We start from the raw sequence: 23,870 nt of genomic DNA on the forward strand, positions 1-23,870 counted from the left end.
GTCAGAAGAAAAGGAAGGGCAGGGGAGAGGCAAGGCAGCCCTCTTTTTCTTGCCATTCTGGCCCCACAAAGCCTCAGAGAGCCTGAGAGACCACAGCCGGAGAACTAAGACACTCTGGCTCATCAAACCCAGGGTTACGGGAAGAGCCAGGAAACAGGAATAGAAACTTAGCGCTTCTGTTCATAGCAAGAATAGAATCAGAGTGCTTCCTGTGACCTTTAGCAAGGGTGTGTACGGCTTGGTTTCCGTTTCCTCCTTTGTTGATATTATAACCAGCTCATCTGAAGTAATGAATGAGAGACTGCTTAGTAAACTGTGAAGCACCAGACGGATATAGCGTGTTGTCATTCCTTCACTGGTTGATCACTACTGAACGCATTCTTACCGATAAGGACTGCCTGGTCCCTGTCACCCTTCTTTCCTGTCTCTTCCTCTGGAGAACCCCCATTTAAAGAGGACTTTGGTGTCAGTGGTTACATATTGAATTGGCCAGGCCCTTCCTTCTCCGGCTATTGGGTTTGTTGGGGGGAAGACACCAAGCATCGCCAGGGCCGAATTGTAATAATAAGGTGAAAAGAAGTGTGTTCGAAGAAAGGACCCTTTACTTGTCACAGTCATGTAATTAAAGTTCCTGTAATAGGCTTACTGACCTTCAAACTTGCTATTTTCCTTCATCAAGTTCTTAAAGGTATCTTCATGATGTAATCGAACTTTCCTTCTCTCAGAAGCCAGATTATGTTCCATGTGATCTTGCTCAGTTAGAAGTGTGACTGGTTTTAAATCAATCTCGAAAAAGATAAACACGTCTCTTTCATTACCTTGTTAAGTTATCAGAGGACAACACGAGTTTTGTAAAACAAATGATATGTTACATTGTTTTCTAACTCAAAGTAAATAGAGCCTTTCTGGGTATTTTTACACATATTATATGACTAAATTTATTTCTTATAATATTTTGAAACTAAAAAAATCATTATAGGCTTAATTATTTCTACATACAATAAGATATGTGCTTTAAAGAGTTTTCTAAATATTTTTCCCTGATTTTTAAAATTTTCAAAAAAGCTATAAAATAAAAAAAGTTCTTCAAATTAATGAACGAGGTGGGGACTTTGAGGTCATTGAATTCCTACCAAGAAATGTTTTCTGCTCCTTGCAAAATTAAGATCTCAAAGGGAGGGAATAAACATGTTGTAGAGAAAGCTCTCAAGTACTAAGAGCTAGTTCTAATTTGGAAATTTCATCACATGGTGGAAGCATTATCTAATAAACAAACTAAAAGAATCAAAGGGTCAGAACAAAGCTTTAACTGACCTCTATAAACTTAAAAATCTGACGCAACACAACCAAGGGCTCAAGCTCTCCCATAAATACATGTCTGTTGACCTGTATGCATAGGGAAGTCACCTTGAGGCTGGATGGGGATAATTCCATGCTCATTTCCAGGACACCTGAAGGCTGGTACTGACCCGTCACCAAGAAGGCGAAGCAGCCAGTGATTTATAATATGCTGCTTTCAAGTCTAAAACTCCCGTAGACTGCCTTGTCTAATTTGTTTAGGGATATACAGATGTGATAACTTATACTGGCTTAACTCCATAGCCTTGTTTTATTTGTGTGACCAGTGGGGTAAAAAAGTCTACCTGGTGGTCTTGGCTCTCCAATCTATAGATGGAGCCTATTTTGTATAACTGAAAAGGATTCTGAGAGTGAAAAACTGAGAGCTTCTCCCCAAAGGTTAGGAACAAGACAAGGATGTCTACCTTCACCACTTTTATTCAACATAAAAGTGGAATCTGGAAAGTCCTAGCCACAACAATTATACAACAAAAGGGGAAAAGGGGCATTTGAATTGGTAAGGAAGAAGTAAAATTTTCACTGTCTGAAGATGACATGATATAGAAAAGTAACTCCACCAAAAAAGAAATGATAAATAAATTCACTTAAGTCACAGGATACAAAATCAATGTACAGAAATCTCTTCCATTTCTATACACTAATAATGAAGCAGCAGAGAATGAAATTAAGAAAATAACCCTATTTACAAATACACCAAAAACAATATCTATGAATAAACCAGACCAAAGACATGAAAGACCTGTACTCTGCAAACTGTAAAATACTGATAAAAGAAATTCAAGACAATGCAAAGAAATGGAAAGACATTCCATGCTCATGGGTTGGAAGAACAAATATTGTTAAGATGTCTATAACATCCAAAACGATCTACACATTTAATGTAATTCTTATCAAAATACCAACAGCATTTTTTACAGAGCTAAAACAAACAATCCTAAGATTTGTGTGGAATCACAAAAGACCTCGAATATCCAAAGCAATCTTGAAAAAGAAAAACAAGGGGTCTGGCCTTGGCTCAGATCATGATCCTGGGGTCTTGGGATAGAGCCCCGAGTCGGCTCCCTGCTTAGCAGGGAGCCTGCTTCTCCCTCTCCCTTTGTCCCTGCTTGTGTTCCCTCACTAGCTGAATCTCTGCCAAATAAATAAATAAAATTTAAAAAGAAATAAGAAAAGAAAAACAAAACTGGAAGTATCACAAATCTGGATGGCAAGTTATATTACAAAGCGCTAGTAATTAAAACGGTATGGTACTGGCATAAAAACAGACACATAGATGAATGGAACGGAACAGTAAACCAAGATATAAACCCACAATTACATGGTCAATTAATTTTTGACAAAGGAGGAATAAATATACTATAAGAAAAAGACAGTCTCTTCAACAAACAGTGGTGGGAAAATTGGACCGTCACATGCAAAAAAAATGAAATTGGACCCCTTTCTTTCACCATACAAAAAAATAAATTCAAAATGGATTAAAGACCTAAATGTGAGACCTGAAACCATAAAAATCCTTAAGGAAAGCACAAGCAGTAATTTCTCTGACATTGGCCATAGCAACATTTTTCTAGATATGTCTCCTGAGGCAAGGAAATTAAAAAACAAAACAAAACTATTAGGAGTACAACAAAATAAAAAGTTTCTGCAGAGCAATGAAAATAACTGTCAAAACTAAAAGACAACCCTGAATGGCAGGAGATATTTGCAAATGCCATATCTGATACAGGTTTAGTATCCAAAATATAAGAACTGATACAACTCAACACCCAAAGCCCAAACAATCCAATTTAAAAATGGGCAAAAAACATGAACAGATGTTTCTTCAAAGAAGACATAGAGATGGCCAACAGACACGTGAAAAGATGCTCAATATCACTAACTATGGAAATACAAATCAAAACTATAACGAGATACCACCTCGCACCTGTCAGAATGGCTAAAACCAACACCATAAGAAACAAGAGGTGCTGGCCAGGCTATGGAGAAAGGGGACCCCTGCTGCACTGTTGGTAGGAATGCAAACTGGTACAGTCACTCTGGAAGACAGTGTGGAGGTTCCTCAGAAAGTTAAATAGGGAACTACCCTATGATCCAGTAATAGCACTATGAGGTATTTACCCCAAAAGTACAAAAAGACTAATTTAGAGGGATACAGACATACATACACACATAGCCAAACTATGGAAACAGTCCCAGTGTCCACTGACAGAGGAATGGATAAAGAAGATGTGGATGTGGTATACACACATACAATGGAATATTACTCAGCCATAAAGAATGCTCTCTTGTCATTGGCAACTACAGGCACAGGGCAGAGATTATAATGCTAAGCAAAACAAGTCAGAGAAAGACAAATATCATAGGATCTCACTCATATGTGGAATTTAAAAAACAAAACAAATGAGAAAGCAAAAAAGAGAGACAAACCAAGAAACACTCTTAAATATGGAGAACATACTGATGGTCACCAGAAGGGAGGTGGGTGGGGGGGATGGGTGAAACAGGGGATGGGGATTAGAAAGAGCCTGTATCATGATGAAAATATAAATAGTTAAAAAAAAAAAAAAGGAAAAGGACCCTGAGAACTATGCCTAGAAGCCTTGAACTTCTCTGCTGTTTGTGCTTTCTTTCTCCTGCTATCCTATTTCTCTCTCTTTTTTTTTAAGATTTTATTTATTTATTTGACAGACAGAAATCACAAGTAGGCAGAAAGGCAGGCAGAGAGAGAGAGGAGGAAGCAGGCTCCCTGCCGAGTGGGGATCCTGATGTGGGGCTTGATCCCAGGACCCTGGGATCATGACCTGAGCTGAAGGCAGAGGCTTTAACCCGCTGAGCCACCCAGGCACCCCCCTCTCCTGCTATCCTATTTCTTTTAGTTTTAGTGAAGCCCTGCATAAGCATCCACTATGGAGTTTTGTGAGTCCTTCAGTGATCCAGTCTGGGCAACTGACCAACTAAGCCTCATCACGATCTCATCCTGGAATAAACTCACTTTGGACAGTGATGCAGCTCGGCCTGCTGTTTTAGACTGAACCACTGATTTTTCATGGCTTTCTTCATGATGTGCCACTGAACAAGAATGGTACTAGCTGGAAAGTCTGGGAAAGGTGCTTTGCAATAAAGGTTACCTGAGCCAGCCTACTATGGTAGCACTGCAAGGCATCAACCTTCCAGAACCACTTTCGGAAAACAGTTCTTCAGGCTCAGCAGAGACTAGACTGAAGTGAGACTATTATATTCTTAGTCCATGAGTCCCTGAGGTCAGAATGAGAACATGGAACAGGATGGAGAGGCAGGATCTTTTCTGTCACTTGCACTCACCCCCATGTCCTCTCTTTCTCAAGGGTTTGGAGATTTTGGAAAGACAGGATGGTTTGCAAGACCTATCTCAATGTCCTAGATTTTAATGAACATAGGATACCTGGGATGCTTTGTCAAAGTTCAGATCCCAAGTTCCTGCACTCGTGATTCTCATTCAGTAGAGCTGAAACACAGCCCAGAAAGCTGCATTTTAAATAATAGCTGATATGAACTTCAGTTTGAAAAAGAATGTCCTTGGGCACTGTGAATATGGCTTGTGGCATATCTCATATGGGACAGGGACTGGGAGACGTGTCCTGGGGCACAAAAGTCTGTAGGGACACCTACCAACCCAGGCATAGGGCGGAGTAACTCACACCCATCCATCTCTTTGCCTGCTGGCCCAGGTGAGGAGTAGTTTGGGAGTGAGTGCTGCTAAGCTGGGAACACAGAAAACATGGCTTTGTCCCAGCTCTAGAGTAGGAGTCATTCTGAGGAAGAATGCTTTTGTAGAGTGAGAAGACCTCCTTGTCCCTTCGAAGTAGAACCAGGAGAAAGAAGCCACTGTACCCACCTCTGGAGTGCTCCTTGCATTGAAAGATTTAAATTCCAAATTGGATGTCTGCATTTAAAATTGCTTAGACTAAATGTGAATCCTCTCCCGGATACCCTGATCCCAAAAAGGAAAGCCAAGAAACCATAATGAGTAAATTCCCAGGAGACTACAGACAAGCTGCTCTTGGCCAATGGCCAGGCAAGCCCGCAGGGCACACGTATCAGAACAACGTGTTTATTCGAAGGCTGTTTTTATTCCACACGCTGTGAAGCTTAGTTCAGCCTCTCTGACATTCTTCCTTCAGGTAGAAACAGACAATCCGACCACAACATGCAACGGCTTACTACGTCGCTCTTGCTTTTAAGAAAAATTATTTTAACTCAATTTTGAGTTATATAACCACAAAAGAAAAGAACAAAACCAGTAAACACTATTTTTGAGAAACGACAGACCCTTCAGATCATTTAAAACGGTGTTTTTTTCCTTTTTTCACCGACTGGCTATATCTATCTCCCTTTATCTAAGGTCCGTTAATACTCTACTACCACACAATGACAACTTTTACAGAAACAGGGGTGGATGACAAATCTTGGGAAAGCATATGTCACAGTAAGAGGAAAGGTCTTTTTGTCCATAATAATTCTGATGCAACTGTTAACATGTCCCTGAGTAACAAGCTAGACATTCCTTCACAGAGAAAATTTACCTTTTCTTCTCCAACTGGTTTGGCTACAAAGGTAGAGAAAGCCACACTGACAAGTTTCTCAATACCGGTCAACATGTCCTGGACTATGACCTTGATGCTGATCTAAAACGAAAAGAAAAATAAATCAGTAAACGTTCAGCCATCCAGATAACACACGAGATTGCAGCAGTCAAGATTCCATGATGTAATTCATCATTCTTTTGTTTTTGAATAAAATCAGCATTTTAATTTATTTTTAAGCAACACTATTCATTCAGTGATGTTCCATAAAATTAAAAAATAACTTTTTTTCTGATTATAGAAAAATACGTATTTACCATGGAGAGTTTGGTAAACATAAAAATAGATAAAAATGGAATCTCATTATCCAGAGCAAATATTATTAGCAATCCCACCACCCAGACTAATAATTACTAATGTTTAGGTGAATTTTCTTCCAGTTTTATGTATATGTATATAAAGCACACATAAAGTCACATACTGCATTTATAGTTTCATACTGTAATTTTAGAAACCGGCATTATCTGACAAGCATTTTCTAATCCCGTTGTTACTGAATATGCTTTGGAAACAAGATACTCATGAATGCCTTGTAGATTGTTGGAGAGATGGGCCACAACTTTTTAAAATCTTCAGTCTCTCGGTTTCATAACCAAGTTAATGTGGACAAAATGGCATCGTGTTATCTGTAGCTTTTCCCTGTGGCAAATTTAGCTTGTGTCCGAGAATAGAAGGAAGAGGACAGAGGAAAAGGAGCTGTTATCCATGTTTGGGTTGAATATAAAGAAGAGCACTAGCCCTCAGGAGAGAGGCCAAGCCCAGTGGCTACCATGGGGCAAACGTCAGGGCTCACAGCTGAGAAAGCGCCGTCCTAACTGGTGCTGAGAGCGCTGGTTTTTCGTTTTTTTTGTTTTTTAAGATTATTTATTTATTTATTTATTTGACAGAGATCACAAGTAGGCAGAGAGACAGGCAGAGAGAGGAGGAAGCAGGCTCCCCCCCTGAGCAGAGAGCCCAATGTGGGGCTCGATCCCAGGACCCTGGGATCATGACCTGAGCTGAAGGCAGAGGCCTTAACCCACTGGGCCACCCAGGAGCCCTGAGAGAGCTGGTTTTTAACACAAACATTTCTCTTCTGATTTCAAGTGTTTTGTGTCCTGTTCATATGGATACTGGGGTAAAGCCATCAAAGTAGGGAGGGTTACTGCCAAACAGTTCTATTGAAGAGCAGTATGGGTTGAGTGGTGTCCCCCACCAAATCCAGCACCTTATAACCTGACCTTACTTTGGAAGCAGGGTGGTTCAGATGTAATTGGTTATGATGAGCCAGAGTAGAGGGGCTCCTGATCCCATGTGCTGATGTCCTTATAAAAAGGGGGAATTTGGATGCAGACACACACACCATGAGAACACAATGCGAAGAGGAAGGCAGAGATAGGGCTGATGGAGCAGAAGCCAAGGGATCCAAAGGCATCAGCAAATCACCAGAAGCCAGTGGAGAGCCCTGAGCACATTCTCTTGCATAGTCCTCAGAAAGAGTCAACCCTACTGACGCCTTGGTTTAGGACTTCAAGCTTCTAGAGTTGTGACATGATACATGTCTGTTGGTTAAGCCACCTAGTCTGTGGGGACTCTGTTACTGTGGGCCTAACCAACAAATGTAATCCCTTCCTGTCTTCTGTGTCCAGAGATCAAAGGGACTGGTACTAACCAACCTAGAAGTTGCAATATCAGAGCCAGTAACTCCTTTCCTGCTAGTTTCACCTGGACAGCGATTCCAAAAGCCTCTGAAAATAGTTGCTATCACAACTATAGTAAAGAAATCAAAACCAAGTGGATGTAGAAGAGAAATCTTCTAAACTTCCCTTCTCACTTCAATTACTCTGCCTTTCAAAAACTAGCTAATTATGGGGCTGGTTTCCAGGAGAAGGTGAAGAGACGGAGAACAAGGAGAGTCAGAATAATTAAGAAATAAAACCATACTTTGCAAAGAACCAGGAGAGTGCCCTTCTCCCTTGTATGTTTACTTTCTGTGTACCCTTCTCTGTGGAAATAGTGCATGGCGTCACACTGAATTTTGGTAGCAGAGTCGGCTGGGAAACACAAGGCCCTTATTACTTACCTATAAGCCTGACCACAGATTCAAGGACCTTCTGAAATTCAGAATCTCACTCCAAATTATTCCAGAACTCCTCCTCTGTCTTCTGAAGAGATGGGCACCCATAGTCAGGAGAAATGAGGTCACTTACCTCCATGCTTGTGCTGAATGCTCTGGTAACTTTTGCTTTGATGGTTATAACTTGTCCAACTCTAGTTAAAAAGAGAGGGAGGGACTTTAGTAATCCTAGCACAGCTCATCTCAGACTTAAAAAGATTCACCTAAATGGACGTGCCATAGAGCAGTCCCCCCGTGTCATGCTGATAATGTTCATAGATGAAACCTCGGGTTAATGATAACAGAAAAAGGCAGCTGTAAAAACAGACCCCAGTCACTGTAAACCACCTGTGTGTTCACTGACTACTTCTATTCAAACAGAAAAGGGCCTTTGCAAAATGGTTTGCAAAATGACTTCCAATATCTGCAACAGATACTTGGATTACATCACAGCTGTTTCCTTGAGAGAAGTTAAAACAAACACACAAGCCAACCTATACAACTGATACTTATTTTTAAATGTTTGTTCACAAATAAATGGGATACAAATGAGCAAGCGTCAAACAGATCAATTTCACCAGGTTTACACGGACCCTCAGGACGGCCGGAGGATTCATTCACTCTCCAGGATTATAGGACTCCTGGTCATACCATCTGAAATTGTTTCAGACCTTTTGGGTTCTGGCCCCCCAGTTACCTCCTGTCCCCTTTACCTTAGGGTCTACCCACTGTAAGCCTGCTCAATTTTTCTCCCTTGCTTTCAAAGTTAAACTACACTCTCTCTTTTCTTCTTCTTCTTCTGTTTCAGAGGAAGAAAGACACGTCTCTTCCAGACCTCTTTCTGTACCCGTGCCCTTGACCCCCTCATTATCCGTCCTCCCTCCCACCACCTGCTTAGCTCTTTTCCCTTTTCCTCAATCTCTGCCCCTCCCCTGACTTCTTAACAGTCTATGAAAATGCTCAAGGCTACTTCTTTCTAAAGATCTTTCTCTCAACCCTATTTTATCTCAAAATCTTTTCTCTTCTCCTAAAATACTACTTTCTTTTTCTAACTCATGCATTTAGGAAATGTTTACTGAGTTACAACTAGTCCTGGCACTGAGCTAAGACCTCAGGATACAGTGATGAGCAAGATAAGGTTGCTGACTCCAAGGAGACCAGTCTTCACCTGGGACAGAGTCTATAGACAGATGAAGGGCAATGCTATGAAATTTCTTGAAAAAGAAAGGCTCGAGTAATACAAAAGCATCTATAAGAAGAGGCTAATTCATTATCTTGGGATACAAAACTTGGGAAAGGAGTCACAGGAGAGGTGACATTTGAGATGGGCCTTCAAAGAAGATGATTTTTCCAGGGGCCAAAGTTTGAGGGCTTCATTTCCCATTCACTTCTCAGCCCCTCAAATCTGGCTATTGCCTCCACATCTCACTTCTGATCCTTCCACAGTCACTTACTAACAGCTAATCCAACGTCTCACCTCATTCAATGCCTTTCTTCAGGAAGCTTTATCTTCCCTTGCATTCCAAAACAGTGTTCTCTTTTCTATTTCGGTTTCCTTCACTGATTTCTCTTCCTTAATCCATCCCTTCAGTGTAGACATCTCCTAAATTTCTGTCCTTTGTCCTATTCTCACTTCACTTTCTTTCTAGAAGACCTTGTTCTTGTCCATGATCCTGTCATCTTTATAGAAATGATTCTCAAACCTACATCTTTAGCCGGCACCTCATTCTTGAAACTCAGAGCCCTATTTCCAAATTTTTCTCAACAGATTCTGCTAATAGTCATGGAGGCTCTACTAGTCTCAGTGTTAGCTACCTCCACACACACCACCCAATTTATCTTAATCTTCACATGCAGCACACACAAACCCAAATCAATTTTGTTTTTTCCCTTGTATATCTTCCTTGTAAACTTCCTAGCTCTGTTCAGTCAACTTTCTAGGATAGATTCACAGTAATAGTGCCAGGCAGAGTTAGAGTCCCTCTCCAAAGCTACAACAGTACTTTGTACTCACCAACTACTAAAATCTTATGCCTGTCAGTCACAGTTGAAGAGGGGGAAGCACAGGCCACTTTTGTCTCTTCTGTGAGCACTGTCCTGCCTTTAAAAGTAGGGGAATTCCAGGGGCACTTGGGTGGCTCAGTCGGTTGAGTGTCTGACTCTTGGTTTCAGCTCAGGTCATGAACTCGAGGTCATGGGGTCGAACCCCTTTTTGAGTCCCATGTGGAGCCCCATGCTCAGTGGGGAGTTTGCTTGGGATTCTCTCTCTCCTTCTCCCTCTGCCCTTCCCTCGTGTGGTGTCTCTGTCTCTATCTCTCTCTCTCTCCCTCTCACAAATAACTCTTTTTTAAAAAATAAAAATAAATAAAAGTAAGGGAATTCCAAAGAATCTGGTTGTCCACCAAATGAAACTCTCAACGCTGAATGTCAGATGAATGGAATGACAAGAATTTCAACTCAAGAAAACCAGTTTCACAGCATGGCATTCAAGGTCTTCTGTTATCCGGCCCCAGTCTCTTGCTGGAGGCTCACCTCTCTGCAGACCAGGCTCTTCCTGAGCACTTTCTGCTCCTTCTCAGCCTCATGCTTGGGTTCTTGCACATACCTCATTATGTGAAGTCCTTCTCCTATTCACCAGATGAAAATCTATACCTTGTTTGAGGCACACATTAAATGCCACCCCTCTCATTGATTCTCCAGTCAAAACATGCACCTTTTAAAACTACCCCAGAAAATGGAGTTTATATTTCACTCTAGGCCTGCATCCTGTCATGCTTTCTATTCTGATGATTATGTATCTGTCTGCTCTCACTAGACTTAGTGACTGCTACACTCCAAAATTGTACCATAATCATTCGTATATCCTACGAAGTACAGAGTAGTACTTTTTGTATAGGCAAAAAATATCTGAGAATTTTAAAAATATCCAATATGGTTTATAACCAAATTATATGGTTTTCTATATGTAGCTTTCACTTCTCTCTTTTTATGGTTCAGGTCCCATGTTAAAAAAAAAAAAAAAAAAAGAAGGCCCCTTTCCATGATGTTAGTGGCCACAAATCCTTTCTGATTACAGAAACACAAAATGGTGCAAAATGGAGCAAAATGGAGCAAAATGGCAATGCACATTTCACTGATGAGGTCATTAGTTAAGTCTATTTTATAGAATTTAAGTTTGGAAAATATATAATAGATATTTTATTACAACACACCACTGGCATTCCTAAATTTAATAATGGTGCTTCTATCTAGTCTTAAACAAGTTTGGATTCGTAGTAATTTGTAATTTTATTGAGATACAAACCCATGTAATTTTTTTCTCCTTCAGGGAAAAATCCCATTGCTAGTATGTGAGCTTAGTCACTGGAACTTTATCTGCTTTTATAAGACTCTAGAATGTCCAGAGCTCTATCAGTGACACTCCAGCTACCTATGAGAACCACTGGGAAGTGTTCAATAAAAATTTGAAAAGTGTTCCAAAAAACCCCACAGAAGTGGGTCAGGGAAAGCACTGGATTAAGCTTAAGAAGATCCAGGCTCAAAGCACCCTCAGTCCCCTGGTTTGCTCAGGGCATTAGGCCTCAGTTTCTCCTTGGTACAAAAAAGAAGGTCGGGCTGATCTATAAAGGTCTTGCCATGTCTGTGATTCTAATTCCTGCCAAAAATTTCTTCTGTGTCAGTTTTGAAGAAGTAATTTCTTCATCCACGTGGTTTTATTAAACTTAATTTTGTTTGTATCTAAATAAATAAATAAATGTCAAATAGATAAATGTAAGAGTAAGCCTGGAGAGACAGACTGAGCATCTCACTGGACAAGACTACTCAGGGCTTGAAAACCGTGACAACTACCCCCACGGTCTTTGAGAACCATCCAAGACGAGAAACAGATGGCCTTCTCTCTTCCTTTTCCTTGTTAGTTATGTTCATGCCTTCAAGGATCAAGATATTCAGGGAAAAACAAAAACAAAAAACAGAGATACAAACATAAAATCAAAGAAATTAAGTAAAACCATACAATCCAATTTATTACAGGTATTAGAATAAACCCTTTAAAAAACAAATCATTCTTAAGTCTGTCCCCTGGAAAAAACCTAGAAATACTGACCAACCCTTTATAAATGAGTACATTTTCTGCCCACATTGTGATCTCTACTTACTATTTTTTTTTTTACTATTTCTTTTGAAGAAATTTATGACTCTAAGTTTTGTAAAAGGTGAGCCCACCCCGTCAAACCAGAAAGTAAAGAAGTTATTGAAGACTTCTAACTTTGGGGTTATGTCCAGAGAACTTAGGAACCAGACTGAAGAAGCTCCCACTCTTCAAAGACAAGGCAGTTTGAATATCCACAAGAATATCTACACCTAAACTGAAATGTATCAACTATGTTGAAGTCCATGGGCTTATGATGATATTAAATAAAGGAAAAGAATTAAGCCTGTCTTTCCCAGACAAACTTTGCTTAAGGATAACCAAGTAATTAATGAGACAAATGGTCTCTACACAAATATTTGAGAAAATAAATGAAGAAGAAATGATAGGATTGGCATATCACCATTTTATCAGTAACTAATGAAATAATGTTCTAGGTAATGATCATCAGACATTATGTGCTCTTGATAAGAACTGGCTTTACCAAAACATCAAAACTTCATCAAATCAATTTTTAGATGTAACTATCATTTTACAAGAAATACAAAGAATGGGTGAACACCTTAAATGGGGATACAATGAGCAAATACAAAATGTGGTAAACTCTATAGGACAAATGACCAGGTTTCTTTAATAAATAAACTAAGGGAAATGAAAGAAGAGAAAATGATATGTGAAAAGGCTTATCAACCATACTGAATCGTGATTCAAGAAATCAATTGTTTAATTAAAAAAAACCCATTTTTGGAGACCACTGGGAATAACGATTTCTGTTAATGGTGCTGTGATTACGTTATTATGTTTCCTAAAAGAGCTCTTATCATATAGAAATATATAATGAAATATTCACAGATGATGCCTTAGATTTCCTTCAAAGTCATCCAGGTGCGTGGGGGGGGCAGGCGGTGCTAATAAAACAAGAGTGTCCATCAGTTGGTCATTGTTGTAGTTGGGTGATGGTCCATGGGGATTTACTATACCAATCTCTCTACTTCTGGGTATGTTTGAAACCTTCGTTGATCTTGAAATTTTCTGCAGTGAGAGATGGTAAAGCACATACAAACTCCCTCACATAATATGTTCTTCCTAATTTAACATCTGTACTCAAGATGAATTAATGTTTACCAACAACCTAATGATGAAATTCACCACCACAGACCTGCTTATTATCATTAATTATTCTTCTAGTTGAGGAAAAAGCCATTATGAGGCAGCTTTCAGAAATCTTGCTCTGTCTCAAACCAGAATGCATTTTTTTAGAGAGCTATTTCTCCATGAAATCAGGACTGTGAATTTACACTTAAAAGTCTTTACTAAAAGTAGGTCCTGCAATTACTATTCTACTGATTTACACGAGGTCAACTGTTAGTGATTTTATTAACAAACTGGATCACTGACGACAAATAAATGAGCACAGGTGCCACAAATATATGTTGTAAACAAACCAATAAGCGTGGGAGACAGGTGTGGTAGAGCGATGCCACCTACCTCGCCATCTCCTCAAATTGTATGTCATCCACTGAGGCTGTAACACAGGAAACCCCGGCATGTTTTTCAGCTTCAAAAAACAGATGAAAATGGGCTGCATCAATAGTTATGTTTAAACATTTCAGCACAAGGGAAAAGAAATAAAAACTAAATGGACTTATTCTAGTAGCTCATCCTCTGGTTCAGGTAAGTACCACTCTGGGTACTTGGGGGAGTACACACTTGGGGGAGACCTGGGTCAGTTACAATTCTTCAGCTCTGTAAGTTGTGTTTCTATTGCATTGAAATGACTGTACTTTCTTCTAAGTTTTAACTTACACTGTCTTTGATTTGAAATTCAATACCGATACCTAGTATATCTAGCGATTGAAATAGTAATTTTAGTTCACTGGTGCCAACTTCAAATATTTTGACAGATACTACCCTCCTTTTGTTTTAAAAACAATGCATTAAAGCTGTATCCATTATCCCACATAACCAGAAGCTGCATATATTTTGACCGGTTAACATGTATAAGCACTGAATAGTATGGAGATCCTGAGATCATACTCCAAATCAGACAGCAGCTTCTCTGGGTGTCAGAGAAATACTCGGCACATACTAGGTATTTAGTCAATATTTATTGTTCATTATTATCAAATTCAGTATGTATTAATTATGTTAGAGAGGACAGTATTAAATAGGGTGGAAAGAGATTAAGGAAGAATCTCTAGCTATGTCCATATTCCAAGTCTGCATTTAATCCGTTAAAGTGGTTTTTTTTGGATTACTGGTTTTGTTTTATGTTTTTTTAAAGATTTTATTATTTATTTGTCAGAGAGAGAGAGAGAGAGGGAGAGAGCAAGTGAGCGAGCACACAAGCAGGCAGAGTGGCAGGCAGAGGCAGAGAGAGAAGCAATCTCCCTGCCAAGCAAGGAGCCTGATGCAGGACTCAATCCCAGGACCCTGGGATCATGACCTGAGCCGAAGGCAGCGGTTTAACCAACTGAGCCACGCAGGTGTCCCAATTTTGTTTTTTTGTTTTATATAAAAAAATGTCAGAACTTATTCTCTTCAGGAAAAATGTGAACATGTGCTTCTGCCAAAATCTGATTTTGATGAACAGTTAAAATCCAAACAGATTGTGCTGGCTTTTTAGGAACTTCTAACCCCATTTTAATTTTGGAGACATCGCTCCTGCTTCCACATGATGGAAGAGATGGTAAATTACATGGACATTGTCTTCTTCATGTGGATACTTTAACTGCAGTAATAACTGACCATGCGAGATAAAAAGAGGCAAGAAAATACTCCAGAAAGCAGGTTATTTAGGACACTCTGTCATATAATGTCATTTGCAGAAAACTGGAATTTTGGTTTTACCAGTTGGAAATAATGAACTGTTTTTCCAAACATGCACATAATGCAAACTGAGTTACCAAAAGGTAACCACAGCAGCACTCTGTGTATGAGGGATGGAGAGCAGAAGATTGGATTCCCAGCTATTAAGTTCAGTGAGAGGAAGGGAATGTAAAAGTATCAGACTCTAGAAATACTCAAGTTGGGCTCAACTGAATTCAGTGTGTCAAACACCTGTTAAATTCCTGATTTAACAGGAATTAAATCCTTAGTGATTAAATCCTTACTGATTTCCAGACACTGAGCTGAGTCAGTCCCATCTCTTACCAAGTCTACTCGGGGGCAATTAGAGAGCCAGCCATAGTCGGTGCCCTTTTGGAGCTTAATATTTTCAGAGAACTACTGGATCCTTGCAAATATGTGCTATAAAACATTAACTAAGGAGTACCTAAAGGACATTCATCCCACTTACCTGACATGAAGGAACAGGATGTTGAGTTTATTAAACTATTCTTGTTAAGAAACCATTATCACGTATGTCAACCTTAGTGACCAATTTTGAAAGATTTAAATGATAACTAAAGGGCAATAATCAGCAAGGCTAAATTTTTATTGTATATATCAAGCATCTATTATATATATGTATGTACAAATATATATAATTTTGTCACATATATATAGCACTATATATAATTTATATGACATATATATATAATTTATATGTTATATATATAACATATAGCATTATAGTAGATTGGGATCATGAACAAACATTATCATAATAATAGTTACCATTTATCAAACACGTATTATTGACCAGGCACTGAGCTGTGTATTTATGCATGTCAGTTACACGAGGTTGGTATCATTTTTAGTTTAACTTTACAAATGGGGAAATTTAGGCTTAGAAAGATCAACTGTATTGTTCTACATAGTGGATTTGACTACAGAAACAATAGGAACTCCCAGAAAAGAGCAGTCAAGGAACACTCTTCAGAGATCTGCTTAGCTAGATATGGGTTTCAGAGGCTTAATTTATGGTTTACCCTATAGACTTTTAAGGGTCATTAAATTAAAAACAAAAAACAAAACTATGGGGAACCAACATAGGACCACAATTTTTACATGTGTTTCTATGCAGTTTTTATTTTGTTTACAAGTGTGTTATCTATGAGTTCAATAGGACGAACTTGCTCTTGATTTTTGATTTTGACTGTCCTTTATACAATGACTGTCCTTCTTTACCAATAAAAGTGGAGAAACTCTAAAGCTATTACTGATTTTGTGGAGAAACTGAGACAGCTGGGAATAGTAGCAGACTAGTTAAATGGTTGTAATCCAGGTATGAGATGATGACTGATTAAAGTGGTGGTATCTCCATTCATTCATTCCTTTAACAAATGTTGACTAAAGACCCATGATATGCTAGCATCTATGTAAGGGGGTGGCAATATATAACAGCCATGATCTCTGTTCTCAGAGTCTAGTGGAGAAACCAGGGATTAATAAAATGAGTAAGTAATAACAAAATGAATTAAGTGCCATGAGGAAAACATGGTTTTTATGGGAGTTGTAACAGAGAAACTGGACATAGATGGGATGTCAGGAAGATGCACGTGGAGGGGATGCTTCAGCAGAGATCTGAAAGATGATTAATACTGAAACAGATGTGTTGGGGAGGAAGAACAGAAAAAAGGTGAACACAATGAGCAGAGGGAACACCATATACAAAGATCCTGATCAAAGTCTTTGAAGATAAAATGCAGAAAGCAAGAGGGGTGCCTGGGTGGCTCAGTTGGTTAAGCACCTGACTCTTGATTTCAACGCAGGTCATGATCTCAGGGTCATGAGATCGAGCCCTGACTTGGGCTCCACACTCATCATGGAGTCTCTTCAGATTCTCTCTTTCCCTCTCCCTCTGTCCTTCTCCCCACTTGAGCATGCACTCTAATAAATAATAAAAATCTTTGGGGAAAAAATTCAGAAAGCAAGAAGGAGAGCTGGTAAGGCTGAAGGCTTGGCTGAGAATGGACTAGGCACAGGGCCTTGAAGTTCTTGGTTGACAGTTTTATAATTATTACTAAAGATATTGTTCCACCGTCTTCTGGACTCCAATGTTTCTGATAAAGTCAGAAGTAATTCTAAGCATCATTCTCCTAGGTGTAGCATAGTGTTTTTCTCTGCCTGCTTTCGAGATTTTCTTTTCATCATAGTTTGCCTGTGATGTACTCAGATGTGAGTTTTTTAGTATTCATCTTGCTTGGTATCCTGTGATCTTCTTCAATCTGTAAATGTATGCCTTTCAACACATGTGGGAAAATTTCAGCTACTGTTTCTTTAAATATTTGTTTTATGCTTCATATTTTTTCTCCTCTCTTTTGGAGCCCCAATGACAAGTATGTTACACACTTGGAAGCATTTTTTCATAAATCTGTTTGTTCATTTTTGAAATTCATCTTTTTCTCTTTTCTTCAGACTATATAATTTCTATTGTCCACTTTTATGTTTACTCACTCTTAGTCCCCTTCAGTCTGTTGTTAAGCCTATCCAGTGAATATTTTTTTTAAAATTTCAGATACTGTAATTTTAAGTTTAGGAATTTCCACTTGGTTTTTTGTTTGTTTGTTTTAGGATTTGATTTATTTATTTGACAGAGATCACAGGGAGGCAGAGAGGCAGAGGCAGGCAGAGAGAGAAGGAAGCAGGCTCGCCACTGAGCAGAGAGCCCAATGCGGGACTCGATCCCAGGACCCTGGGATCACAACCTGAGCCAAAGGCAGAGGCTTTAACCCACTGAGCCACCCAGGCGCCCCTTGGTTGTTGTTGTTTTTTTAGTTTCTATTTCTCTACTGAAACTTATTATCTTTTCATTCTTTAGATCATAGTTTTTGATACATCTTCAAGCACAGTTATAACAGCTGCTACATAACCCCAGAAGCTTAATTCTAGCACGTGGGTCATCTAGAGATTGATCTCTGTTATCTTTTCACTTAAAAATGCATCATATTTCCCTGTTTCTTTGTATATCAAGTAATGTTGGACTGTATCATAGCCATTAGGAGTGATACGCTGTATAAATCGTGGATTCTTACATGTTCCTCTGAACAGTACTATTTTTTTTTCCAAGTAAGCAGTTAACTAAACTCAAACTATAAAACTCTTGTCTTCCTAGAGATTGGGATAGCCCTTTTTAGTTCTTTTGGCATTATCTAGGAAGGTTGGAGTTTCTCTTATGCATATATAATTCAAGGTTCGCCAGAGATTTGAGCAAAAAACAGATTTTAGGGTGCTGCCTCTCTGGTTTACTCCTTTCTTGAATTTTCCTCCTCACATTTCAGTAGCTGTATTTCCCCCAAATCCTCTGGTTCTTCAAATAAGCATGTCTGTAGGTTTTCCATCAGAAATTTAGTTGGCAACGAATGGAGTCTTTCTTCAGGCTTAAAGTCATTAAAAAGTAAAAAAAAAAAAAGAAACAAAGTTAGATCGTACCATTCTCTTCTTCTAAGTGTTGACTTCCAAATGTTCTAAATCTGCTTTTGTTCACTTGCTAGTTGCCAAAAGTAGCTTTTATTCAATGTTTTTTCCAGAGTTTATAGTTGTTATCTATGTGACTTTTTCTTCTGATAGGAGATACTTCCCATGCTAGCTAATTACAGCCCTTAATAAGGAAGACAACGGGGAAGATTAACAAGGTATGATACGATCAGATTAGCACCTTCAAGAACTTCAGATGCGGGGTGGAGAGGAAACAAGAATGAACGGAGAAGATCAATTTAGAAGTCACTGCTGAAGTTCACATGAAGGATGATGGTAGCTTGGCCTGGGCAGTGGTAATGGAAGCATAGTAAAATGGGTGGGTTTGAGTGATTCCTTGAAGGTAACATTGACAGGACTTGGTTCATGGTTTGAATGTGTATGGGGGAAAGCCAGGTAGAGAGAGGTATCAAGAATGGATGACTCCAAGATTTCTGACCTGCCCAACTGGATGGCTTGCATGCCACTCCTGAGAGAGTGAACCCTGGGAGAGATTCAGAAATGAAACAGAAGGAAATGAGAGTCTGTGGCATTTCAAAATAAGAAGTGGATATGGAGGGTGGAGGATCCCTCAGATACAACATCAGTCCTCTAGGCTTAAGGAACTAGAAAAAATGGGGCTACTGACAGAAATGGGTTTAATGCCAAAATAATAGTGAACATATTAAATCTTTCTGAAAATACTGAGAAGATATTTTGGAGTCTAGCAGTGCCTGGGAGTCATGGCCGTGCCTTGGGGGTTATGACTATGTGATCACTATTTATCATAGTAAGTGGCTGTAAAAAAGTGCTGGTCAATAAGGAACTCTGGCCAGGAAAATGCCAGGAAAAGAAGTTTTTGCTTTATAAAGGAAAGCACTATGGTGCAACATTTCTCTGCCACAGATTCTGTTACACCTTGGCTAAATAATGTCTCTTGCTTATGTGGTGCTTCTCACCATGGGGTGGTGAACACAGGTTATCTCCATGTGTCCAAACCAATGGTATCTTAAAGGTTTCTTTAATGTATTGTTAGTAATCTACCTATTCATCCAGAGTAACTGGTTATCAATTGAATCAATCTGTGGTCTGAGTTTCCCAAGAAATTTTTGTGACAGTTGCAGGAGGCCAACTGTTTATCCTTTACAGGACAGAGGCACTAAATGAGGTAACTAAAAGTCACTTCAAGATTCACATAATATATTCGGTTGCCTTGGCAATAGGCATCGTTATTATTAGCAACCTCAATGACTTTTACACTTCTCTTACATGTGAATTAATTTTATATTCATGCTTCCATTATTTATGTTATTATAATCGACCTCAAATACTGATAAAAACTGTTAAGACAGAAACCAAACAGACCTATCAACAAACAGAAAACAAACAAGCAGATTGGCATAAATATGTGACTGAATTTTGTGGGTGGTTTACACACGGGGGATTACAAACCCTATTGATGCTCGGTGAGAAAAGCAGGGTTCTGTAATCATCTGTGCTTTACTTTTGTCCTCTGTAAAATAAGAGTCCTAAGATAATGATTTTAAGCTCCTTCCAGCTCTAGTAGTTTATCCTAACATATTTTCCTTCAAAATGTACATTTGCTGAGTCTGTAAAGTGCCATATGCAAAGTCTGACTTCATTTTAGAAATGAGATTCCAAGGTATGGACCTATCTGTCACCGACATACCCATCCATAAAAGCAGGTTTTTATTTAGAGCTTACTAAGCACTGGAGAACTAGCTTCAGTTCACATGCTAATTAGCCAGACAAGAAATAAAGAGGTGAACAACAGATCCATACACAAAATAATTACAGATTTTGCTAAGTGGCATGAAGGGGGAAAAAGGGGCGTTGTGATCAAACTGCTTAAAGGGTAGAAATGTAAGCAGGTGGCCAAAAAAAGACTTCTGTGAGGAAAGGATATTTAAGCTGAGATATAACGACAGAAAAGGGCCAAGAGAAGAGCATAATAGTGAAATAAGAAGCAGGTGCAAATGTCCTGAGACGAGACTTAAATAAAGGTGTTGTAGCCACAAACTGAATGCAGGAGCCGGTATGAGAAGTGAGTAGTCTCCTCTCAAACCAGACATTAAAGAGAGGTGCAGAAACGTAAACCAGTACCATGCCTCTAAGTATATTTTTATCATTGTTGAAAATGTAGTGTTTTTTTTTTTTTTTTTTCAACAAAACTATGTCATGGGCTTATTCTTGTTCTTTTTACATGAATTAACTTTTAAAGATTTTGAATATAGTCAACATCAAAAAAATAACCCACATAAACAAAAGCTCTCGGGGTCCTCACTTAAATAATGGAGTAAAGTAGTCCTAAGGCTAAAACATTTGAGAATCACTGGTCTGGGTCATTCTCGTGTCGGATGCACTAGCTTAGTCCTTAAAGTTCCCCGCTGCCCCGGACTCACAACTGTAAAGACCTTCTCCTTCCTTCTCTCTCCTCACGAATCGCGGCTCCAGCAACTGTGCGGGCTGGGGCTCGAGCGTCGGCTCCCTCACTGGGGTGGGTCGACCCGCACCCGGGCCTCGGGATCCCCCTCCACCCCACATCCCCACAGCCAACCCCGCGCGCCAGTTCCCGGACACCCCCTACCACATCGAGCCCACGCGCCCCCACCACGGCAGGGGCGCAGGGCACCCCCGCCCCCCGGGCCTCCCGGCCTCCGGCGCTCCCCTTCCAGCCCCCACAGCACCCCTCCCGGGCAGCCCCTACCCGCCAGGCAGGCGGTGGCGTCGATCCACTTGAGCAGCTGCCCCGCGCTCAGCTCGCCGCGCGGGTTGGCGTGCGCGGGCTGGATGGCCTGGCTCATGCGCACCTCCCCGGGCGCCGGGCGCTCCATGGCCCAGCGCACAGCGAAGCCCCCCGGCCGCCGGCGTCCGGCCGGGTTTGTCCGCGCTGAGCCCGCCCCCGCCCCGCAGGGCACCCGCGCCGCCTGCCCCGCCGGCCCCGAATCCCGCTCCCTGCTGGCCGCCAGGTGCACGGGGAGGTGAGATCTGGGGTGCCAGGAATATCAGCCAAATCCGGGGTCACCGATGTTGGCAAAGCTGGGAACGGTCTGAGTTTCTTACTGTGAGGGGAGGAGAGCAGTGGTTATGACCGAGGACTGTGGAAAGAATTAAATGAGGTCACGGACGCAACCCTTAGCACGTGCCTGGCTGAACGGATCCAGGTGTTTGGTAAGTAAGCTGTGAGGTTAACACCGGTCCGAAGACGGCGGCGGGAGGTTTAGGATTGATTAGTTAAAAGCTGTCCAGAGAATGTGGACTTTGGCTTTAGAAGCTGGTTTTGAGTATTGGACTACCCTTTCCTCCCCTGGCTGTTGACGGACAGGTAGAGTGGGCGCTCACTTCTCAAGCCCTAGTTCAAAATACACCTTCTGTTTTGTTTTTTTCTTTTTAAGATTTTATTTATATATTTGACAGACAGAGATCACAAGTTGTCAGAGAGGCAGGCAGGGGTGTAGTGGGGTGGGGTGAGCCGGCTCCCTGCTGAGCAGAGAGCCTGGTGTGGGGCTGGATCCCAGGACCCCAGCATCATGACCTGAGCTGAAGGCAGAGGCTTTAACCCACTGAGCCACCCAGGCACCCCCAAAATACACCTTCTGGTTCTTAGGATGTTATCACAGCTCCCCCAAATCCTTTGTTATTGATAGTTTTGTTACGAAATTACCCCCTCTGCCAAACACACACACGCTAAGTTTTGTGGGTGGTTTAAACACACACACACACACACACACACACACACACACACACACACACACACGGCTTTTTGCCAGCACATTATAGTCACTCGACAGAGAAAGGCAATCTTTTGGTTTTAATCTAGAGAATTTAAGATTAGAAACTGTCACCTCACTATTAATGATCCCAACAAATCCCAAGACACTCTCATCTTTACAGAAGACAAAATCTAGACTATTAAATGAGAATTTGCATTCTTAGCTGCTAACACATAAAAGCTGTTACGCTTACTAGAGCTGAAATCAGTGACTTTACAAAGCAGTTCTCATTAAGGAAATGGTGACAGCAGAAAACCTCCAGCATGTAATACGTTCTCAGTTCCTGTATTTTTAGGACCGGCTGCCCCTGGGAGAGCATTTACAGGTGAAGGGAGGGAAGCCTGGAGAGACGACTCCATGTGTCAGACGTGCCGCTGACATCATAGCGGCAGCTAAGGGAGTAGGAGCATTCGGGTTGAACTCAGGGATCATGACTGCCCAGAGTAGCTTACCACAAAACCTAATTGACTCCAGCAAACTGGTGATGCTTTCTCCTGTCTGCTGCCTGCCAAGCCCCAGCCTAGAGATATCAGAATGGAGATTCTTCTCATTTTGTGTCTCCTTTAAAAAAAAATTTTTTTTTTAGATTTTTTTTGTTATTTATTTGACAGACAGAGATCACAAGTAGGCAGAGAGAGGCAGGCAGAGAGAGCAGGGGGGAAGCAGGCTCCCCGCTGAGCAGAGAGCCCGATGTGGGGCTCGATCCCAGGACCCTGAAATCACGACCTGAGCCGAAAGCAGATGCTTAACCCACTGAGCCACCCAGACGCCCCTTGCTTCTTCTTTTGAAGGTTATATGAAAGAGAACGACGGCAACATGGACTTAACAACTTTTAGAATCCTCTGTGGGTAGATTTCAGTCCCATACAAGCATAAATCAAACTTGGATGCTCTGTTAGGTAAACAGTAAGTTCTTTTTTTTTTATAAAAAGCATAAAAGCATAAAAAGGATTTTTCAAAACAAAGTAAAACTCCGGCCTCTCATACAGTCCTTACATGCAATTATAGCCTTATTTCAATAACAGCAATAATATTTACATCACCCTTCTTTGGAAAACACCTCTAGGATTCTTAATACCATTTTTTGGCAGATTTGAGTATTGTTGAACACGTATTCATTCTGTCCATGGATAACTTAATGGGAGGCATTCATTAATGTTGGGCTAGGCCACATGACTTGCTTTGGAATGGAACATGGGGAGGTAAGAGGGTAACACTTCCAACCCTAGTCCTTCAAAGCAACACGTGACCCCAGCCACAGTAGGATGATACGCCTGGATAGCTTTCTCCGGCAGCATCTGGGTACTATACTGAATTCACCTATTCCAGAACTACCCAGCCAACCTGCAGATTTGCAGCCAGAAGCTTAGCTACCCAGCAGGCGTGCAGACTCACGCATGAGACAGACCCACTCGTTGAATGCCCTGTGATTTGGAGATTACGTGTTACACAGCAATAACTGATGGTTACGTGTCTGAACTTCATTTATTAATATTTTAGAAAATTTATTG

General features: G+C 40.5%; 1 protein-coding gene across 1 annotated transcript in view; it reads right to left on the reverse strand.

The window, feature by feature from the left end:
• LOC111148302 (acyl-CoA thioesterase 12) overlaps window positions 1-21,420 on the reverse strand; it is a 47,207-nt gene extending 25,787 nt beyond the window's left edge. Inside the window, exons 1-5 of the mRNA XM_022504793.1 lie at window positions 21,294-21,420; window positions 13,715-13,784; window positions 8,171-8,231; window positions 5,922-6,023; window positions 651-786 (exon numbers count right to left, since the gene is read on the reverse strand). Of these exons, the coding sequence (XP_022360501.1) occupies window positions 651-786; window positions 5,922-6,023; window positions 8,171-8,231; window positions 13,715-13,784; window positions 21,294-21,420 (496 nt within the window). The remainder of the gene's footprint in view (window positions 1-650; window positions 787-5,921; window positions 6,024-8,170; window positions 8,232-13,714; window positions 13,785-21,293) is intronic.
• Between the last annotated feature and the right edge of the window lie 2,450 nt (window positions 21,421-23,870).

This window comes from Enhydra lutris, unplaced genomic scaffold (genome assembly GCF_002288905.1).
Source record: "Enhydra lutris kenyoni isolate GAN:26980312 unplaced genomic scaffold, ASM228890v2 scaffoldscaffold19, whole genome shotgun sequence".
NCBI classification, from domain to species: Eukaryota; Metazoa; Chordata; class Mammalia; order Carnivora; family Mustelidae; genus Enhydra; species Enhydra lutris.